Source organism: Solanum lycopersicum, chromosome 10 (genome assembly GCF_036512215.1).
Source record: "Solanum lycopersicum chromosome 10, SLM_r2.1".
Taxonomy (NCBI): Eukaryota; Viridiplantae; Streptophyta; class Magnoliopsida; order Solanales; family Solanaceae; genus Solanum; species Solanum lycopersicum.
Window position 1 is genome coordinate 2,405,780 of NC_090809.1, and position 8,138 is coordinate 2,413,917.

The following is an 8,138-nucleotide window of genomic DNA, read 5'->3' on the forward strand; positions in this document are numbered from 1 at the left end:
TAAAAAAAAGAAAAAAAATTCTTCTTCTTGTATTTTCTAATTTACAGTTATCTTTACATAATAGATTTAAAAAATTGTCATAGAAAAAAAAGAAAAAAGAAAGAATTGTATTTGATCCTTGTGGATCGAAATGTAGACTAGACTGGCCCTTCAAATAATATCCATAATAGATTTATATTTTATTACAGATCGAATCCAATTCTCATATACCATCAACGATACGATTATATCGTCGAAAAACCATCGAACATTCTGGTAACTCTCCAAGATCACCGAACAATGATTGGTCCTCCTCTCCGATCGGCAACATGAAAGCCACGTCATCATCGACCCAAGTGGACCCCACCATCGTCGGCGAAGTACATTCCAACAATGTGGGCCCCACATAAGAAAAACAACCTAATAACTCTCCGGCACCGACCTCGGCCATGATGAAGTCATTTTCGGGTTGGTCAGTGAAGATGGTCGATTGCTCGGTGTTTGTGGCGGCAAAAGAGGTGGTTGGGTGGCGGTGTTTGGTGGCGGCCGCCGGAAGAGGGTGGTTGTGGCCGGAGGAGTAGGTGATAATGAGTACATTAGGGTCATGGTGGCAACGCTCCACTTGTTTTTTTGCTGGACAACCTTTCAAACTACTACATCGATAATAACCCCTACATGTGATTACATGTAATAATGTTAAAAATATATATATTTTTTATTTTATTTTTACACAAATGGGTATAAAAATTATATTCATAAATGTTGTATATGAATTTATATTTTTATGAACTAAAGTTGCAAACAAAAACTATAATTGATGTTACTAAAAAAATCACTAATTTTTTCACTAAGAAAATGTATCGTGATTATTTTTACTGATATTTTAATTGAATCAGTTAAAAAAGAAAAATTAAAAAACTTTTCATTATGAAAAAATTTGGAAGTTTTCACTATTTCAATGAGAATTTGTTTACTATCATATATTTTTCTAGTGAATTGACTTGCAAATAAAAGAGTAAAAAATCATATTTTATAACATAAATTATTCAGATGCGATAGATAAAACCTTTATTCTAGTAATTTTGTAACTCTTTAGGATTAGCATTTGATTTTTTTAAAAAAATTGAATAACTGACATATTATAACAACTAAGTAAAATTTCATCAATGGTGAACTTGTTTTTTCTATAATCTATGTATATAAATTCATAATGAATCCGAAATAATATATATCTATCACAAGAGGCCAAAATTTAAATCTTTATCCGTATAAAAAATATTTAGATTTCTCATATATTCATATTATATTGATGATCTGAATTATCTAATACTTATGCTAGTGAAATGATTGAGTATGTAATATTTATATTTAATAAAATAGTCTAAATCTATACAAATTAATCAAAAACATCACTATTATTTGTAAAAATCTTAATAAAAACACAATTGCAAGATGTTCAAATAATGAGAAAGCACTATGATTTGTTTTTTTTTCACAAATTAGTCAATAAACCAAATATTAGTGGAACTTGATCACATATAAACATACTACACATGTGAAAGAGTGGACTAGAAAGCTGTTTTTTTTTATTTGAGTACGAGTCAGAATTTTCATTTTAAAAAAATCAAATACAACAAATAAACATATGAAAGAGTAAAAAATTCAATCTCTACTATATATATATATATTAATTTTCCTTCTTTTTTTTCATCGAGGCCCTTTCGTTTGGTGCCCTAGCTAGAGTACGTTCTTTGCATTTACATATATATACATTTTTTCTAGATAAGATCATAAAAGAAAAAATGATTTGAAAGAAGTATCATTGGTATTACCCTATATTACGCCAATCATTTTCAAACTTTAATAAGAAAGTAAGATAAATTTTTATTTTTTTTTGAATTTATACGATATAATCTTTTAACGAGGAGGATTACGTTCACGATAACATGTAGGGTTGGTGTCATAAGGTAACAAGTGGGCATACTAGCTATAAAAAGAAACGACTTGCAATGATAGTTTAATAATAATGGTTAATAATAGAATTATGTCAATAATGAATCTATTTTGTGGACATCCACATTAATGTTGTAGAATTAATCTAAACATCAATTTTATTATTATTAATCATGAGCCCCCACTTAATAATAAGCTAGAACCATTACTTCAAAGAGACAAAACATTAATTCTTTGATAATATAATATTCTTGCTTACAAAAGCAAGTTCAAAGAATTTATTAGGCCATAGTGAAATAGCTATGATCCATTTATCGTTAATAATAAGAGATTTCAAATTTATTTTTTTTTTAAAAAAAAATTGTTAAAAGTATTATCGTATAATGCATAAATTCAAATTTTATCAAGCTATAATTATCGAATAGAAAATCAATAAGTTAGTTAAGTTGTTTTAAAATAAATATATAAAAGGATAGTTTAAATGAATATTTTTATAATTACGAATTCAAAATTTTAAATTGGAAAAAATAAATTAAAATAATTTTAATTAATAATATACCTGGGATAAGGTGATCCTTTAATTGGTTTTTGGCCATACTTCCTCCATGTAGATGAATCAAATGGAGGATAAATTTCCCCTTTATAATTACTTCTTGATATATCACAATCTTTAATTGGCACTGAAATTACTCTCTTCTTTGCTCCTTTTTTACTACAATAATTCAAAAACTATAACATATTATTCCCTCAATATATCACCACTCACCAATATTTAATTTCTTATGGACGTTTCATTTAAATATAGCTCGTGATAAGTAAGAACAAAAAATGTCTAAATTGCTATCAATGAGATAAATTTCATTAGAAATTAGCGATATTCTGGTGTTGATCGACCCTCCTGTAAAAGAAGGAGGAGAAAAAAAAACAAGAATTTATATACAAATTACCTTAATTTTCTAGGTAATGGCATGTTAACTTCAGTTGTTTGATCATCGTTAGATACAGAGCCTTCAACTGAGTTTTCTGCTTTGTATCGTTTTACTTTTATCGAATGCCTTTGAAATGAATCTTCTTGCTTATGTAAGTATGGATCTTTTTGTAGCACACCTTCCATGACCAAAAATTAATAAGCTAAAGCTAGGTTTTGAAATTAAATCTTCTTTTTTATAACTTTTTTTTGGTATCTATATTCTTCAATTTCAAGAACTTTGAAGGCTTTAAATATGAGGTGGTATTCAAGAAAGAAGGGAAGTGATGAAATTTGGCTTATAAAATAATATATGGTGAAGGAAAAAATATATTTTTCGTGTCCTAATTTATATGACATATTTTTTTAATCAGTTATAGAAAAAAAATTATAAATTTTTATATTTAATAATAATTTTATTTTACAATAGTCATTTTATCCTTAATGATATGATCTAATAACGATCGATACAAATATTAATAGCTTATTTTAAATCAAAAATTTTATTTCTTTTAAATTTCGTATTTTAATCAAATTATATCATATAAATCGATACGATAGTTAAATGTTTGACAGATCGGTAATAATATAGTTTATTAAGGACGTGGGAGCAATTAAGACATAAAGAATAATAATTGTGACAAAGGGGTGCTGTGTTCATGTAAGAAAAAATATTTTTTTAAAAGGGCCCCTAAATTTAAGTATTTTTTTCTTTTCTTTTTATTTTTGCCCCTATACTAATAATTAAATATTGATAAGACATGAAAGAAATTTAGTTGGACAATTTATTATATCCAAAAAAAAAAGAAGATAAATTTGATTAAAAGATGGATTATATTGAGAATGGCATCTTGATACTATTATTGGTCAAAAGAAATTTTTTCTACTGGATATTTGATTAAAATGGACTGAATTATGAAAATTTGATTAATTTACTTTGAGTTAAAATGCACTAAAATCGAATTAATTCAATTACTTTGAGTTAAAATGGATTAAATCAGAGTTAAAGCACAAATAATGACCAAGATATAAGATTTAAATGAACTTTTTGTGTTTTATTTCCTATATTGTAGACAACCTTTTACACTATTAATAAAATTTAATTTGTTATAGCAAATATATCTTATGATTTAATTTGTTATATAGCTAACAATATATCTTATTTTTCAAGTTACTAATCCACTTTGTATCAACATTTATAGTTATTGTTCAAAGTGACTTAAAGAATTGAATAAATGAACGGTTCAAGCTTCTAACGTATCAACACTTATAATTATTGTTCAAGTGACTTAAAAGTATAGAGTAAATGAACGATTCAAGCTTCTTACAATAACTTGATAAGCTGTATAATATTCTTTTATATACTATTAGTATAAAAGATCAAAGGTGGAATATCATGCTTGAAAGCATGTACTTCTTCTTTCTTCCCTTTAATTTTTTTTTGGTTAGTTCGATTTATCGTAAATATACTAAATCGATAATTGAATCGACAAATAGTGATCCTTAATGATGTGATAATCGATTAAACCAATAAAAAAAAAATTCCAAAAGTTAACTTTGTATAATCTTACATAGAGGTTGTATCGGATACTCCCCGACACAAGTAAAAAAATTAGCACAAGTAAAGAAGTCTTAACAAAATATTATAGAAAGCATGGCAAAACAAATGAAAACAAACTAACATATCCAGATATGCCAAATAACATTAATTCACCAAAACTTTTCAACTCCTCAAAGAGTAATAGTAATAATTGTTGGTCTACAAAATGGGTAAAAAACATAACACTTGTTGGGGAAACAAACTGATCCAACACTGGAAATTCCAACTTACTGAATGTTTGAAGATTTGTTAAGGATAACACCTTCATATTTGACCTGGAACCACTTCATTGAGTCCTCTTTTGTGACCCTGTGTTGAATTCCAACTCGAGACTTGCACCTACGTCGACGAGCAACACGGTATCCTGGGCGCTCTAGAACAACATAGAAATCCATACCGTAGATACCGGTTGAAGGATCATACCTGTAAAACAGATTAAAGAATAGATATGTCAAACAAAATGGTAACAGCACAATCAATGTAACATCCTATGCTCATTGACTGAGCCACGCTTGTCGACACCACCTTTGAGTGTTTACTTCTCTATATTTCGACTCCTCTGAGTAAAAATCCCAACTCTATTATTGCCCACACTCAAATAAAACTTGAGGAAGACGCAACCCAAGATGAAATTTGCTTAAACTATATGCTTAAAATGAAAAGCTCTAGCAACATAATTTAAAGCTTAATGATCCGTATGCAAAGAACACAACCATGCAGACAGCCACCTCCGCATTATAAAATGTCATAAAATAGGGTGAAAGTACTCCAAATAAAATTATTATTAATTATATAAGGAAGATACAAATCTGCTTACTTAATTCCAAGATCGATGTGCTCCTGGATACCAAAACCAAAGCAGCCAGTCTCACTGAAGTTTCTTCTCAACAACTCGTATTCCTTGACTTTCAATCCACTCTCAAGGAGCTGCATAGCCTTCTCTCCTCTCACGGTGACATAGCAAGCTATCTTCTCATTACGCCTAATTCCGAAGGATCGCACAGTATACCTAGCTGTCAAAGAGAGAAATACAGGCAACAGAGGAGACTAAACATCATCAATAAAGAAACGAGGCATAAGCACTCATCAGTTAGATTCAACAAGCAATGGAATAAAACAACTTATGGGATTTATTTATTTGCCTCAGCACAAATGTATCAATCAATGTATAAACACCTGCTTATTAGTATCTTATGAAAGTCCTTATTATTTAACAATTCCAAAACTCAGAGTTCCTTAATTCATGCACATATGGGTCAAAGAAACCACAAATAACTACGGGGTTCTTCCCATCTGTCCTAGTCTTGGTGGACAGAGTTAGTTGGCACTTGTTATTGGTGGGAGGTGGCAGATATTGCCACGGAATTAGTTTCTTTCATGCTAAAATGCGTCGATAAGATTCATCTTCATAATGCCAAAAACAACTATGCCAAAAACCCAAACTAGCTGAGGTGTGTTAGAGACTATTTACACAATATCCATTCAACCAGATATGAGCCTGTTTTCACTATTTATATAGATTAAACAACTGGTTACTCCCCAAAAACTCATATTTACACCTCAATCTATATCACGCCACTATATGAATCTTAAATATTTAAACACTAAACAACTTCATATAAGTTAGACCACATCTCCACAGTACCAACATTGCATTTCACAGTAAGGTGCCTAAATATCACAAAATGAAGAAAAAAGGAACAACTTGCAGGCTCAAAAAGTTCACCTTTGGAGAAAACAGGGGATTGACCGCTTAGTTGCTCCAAAACCTACAAGTATGAAACAAACGCATCGCTGATTTCAGTTTTATAGCTACAAAAAAAAATCAACTTCTAAAGCAGCATTAAGCACTTTAGGGAAGGAAAATAACCTTGGCCGCTCTGGTAAGTCTATCTCCGCTCTCACCAACAGAGATGTTGAGGACTAGCTTCTGAACCTTGATATCCCTCATTGGGTTGCTCAATTTCTTCTCTGACGCCTGCTCATTCAGTTGACGTTCAATGTATGAAGATCCGTGGTTTCAGAATATAAGAAAACTGATTTTAAGTCATAAACACACTTAAATGGGTTCAATATAGTCGATTAAATTTGCAAAAATTTGATTCTTACTTCACAAAAACAAATTAGTGGATGCACATCAGTGATACAGTTTTGCAGAAACTAATTCTTATATCATAACTACAACTTAATAGGGTTCAAATCAGTCATTTACAACTACAAAAAAATTGGTACTTAATCATAAATGCAAATTATTAGGTTTGAATCAGTCATGTAAATTAGCATAACATTGATTTGCTTATAATCTCTTTTTTTCATAACCGTGGTGTCAAGGCCAGCTTACGCGCAACTCGACTGGTTCCACGAACTACCCGTCACCTTCCACCAGCAACATGTACTAGGTAACTATAATTGATTCCTTCTACTTAAACACATATTAGTTGGTGCACATTAATCAATTAGATTTGCATAAACTGATTCTTACATCATAAACACTCAGATTTTTAAAAAAATGATTCTTACACCATACACAAAAATTAATAAGTTCAAATTAGTAATCTAATTAGCAGAAAACATGATAATTTACTTCCTAAACACAAATTAGCAGATCCAGCTTGCAATTATACAGCCAAAAAAAACAACGCATATTCATTTGGAGTATTGAATAAAAATGAATATGAAAACGTACCATTGGATTCTGTTCTGAAGAGCTTTTTTTTTCTGCAGAAGAAGATGAAGAAGCGGCGAATTAGGGTTTTTGGCAAAGATTTAAAGCAGATAGAGAATTTGGACTTGATTTAGCCCGTTCTATTTGGGCTTGGGCTAATGTATTTTTATCTTTTCTTTTTTAATTGGGCTATGGGATCATTTGCACTTTTGTTCCTATTTTGCGACGATCCTTAATTTAGAACAAACAAAATAATATCACTAGTATATGGTTTAATTATGTGTCTTTTCGTGAGTTTTCGAAATTTTTATTGGTGGAAGATTTTGGTTATTTGGTATGCATGAGGTCAACATTAGGTGTAACTTGTTTCAAATACATTGTATCTAAATTGATTTGCGTGTATCTGGTATACACTGACTGTCTCGCTTGCATTTCTTGTATATCGCTCAGATCTCTCCTTTTTTCGTTCGTCACTCTCCCTCTTCCGCTCGCTTCTCTATCTTAATGTATTTGTATTTCAGAATGTATTTGAAATGTATCTAGTGTGATTCACATGTATATGTGATACTCTCTAGCTCGCCTCTCTCCTTATGTATTTGTATTTTAGAGTGTATCCGACTGTTAAAATGCATGTATCAAGATGTATCTAACTTGAAATCTGCTATGAAATTATTAATTAGTAGACAATATGTAATTATTTCAAACTATATGGAGAACTAATAAACAAGGAGAAGTATTGAAAACATTCTTAAACTTGACGTGAATTATTAGTTTCATCCTCGAACTATTGAAAATCTTAAAATTAAAACACCTCTTCACTTGAGTAGTTGAACTTAAATACACCCCAATCTTGCAACATGAATGAAATATACCCTTAAATTCTTGTCAAATTCAGGGGTGTTTTCAATAATTATTTCGATTCAATTGTATACAAATTCAAATTGTATGCAGATTTATACACACAATCATTATAC

At 30.0% G+C, this 8,138-nt stretch overlaps 2 protein-coding genes across 3 annotated transcripts; both read right to left on the reverse strand.

Annotated features, from left to right (window-relative positions):
- Window positions 1-3,170, reverse strand: LOC101262361 (WRKY transcription factor 77). The gene is made up of 3 exons (XM_004248435.5): window positions 2,880-3,170; window positions 2,492-2,644; window positions 1-650 (listed from the first exon to the last, which is right to left on the reverse strand). Exons 1-3 carry the CDS (start codon window positions 3,044-3,046, stop codon window positions 203-205), a joined length of 768 nt encoding a protein of 255 aa, XP_004248483.1. The 5' UTR covers window positions 3,047-3,170; the 3' UTR covers window positions 1-202.
- A 1,356-nt stretch (window positions 3,171-4,526) lies between these two features.
- Window positions 4,527-7,239, reverse strand: LOC101246764 (large ribosomal subunit protein uL5z). Of its 2 annotated transcripts, none has more exons than XM_004248147.5 (5): window positions 7,186-7,239; window positions 6,370-6,477; window positions 6,226-6,268; window positions 5,317-5,512; window positions 4,527-4,922 (listed from the first exon to the last, which is right to left on the reverse strand). In XM_004248147.5, the coding sequence occupies exons 1-5, from the start codon at window positions 7,186-7,188 to the stop codon at window positions 4,727-4,729; spliced, it is 546 nt and encodes a 181-aa protein (XP_004248195.1). In that variant the 5' UTR covers window positions 7,189-7,239; the 3' UTR covers window positions 4,527-4,726. The 2 variants fall into 2 exon arrangements, with proteins under 2 accessions (XP_004248195.1, XP_069146757.1); XM_069290656.1 differs by having other exon boundaries at window positions 6,370-6,535; window positions 7,186-7,234.
- Between the last annotated feature and the right edge of the window lie 899 nt (window positions 7,240-8,138).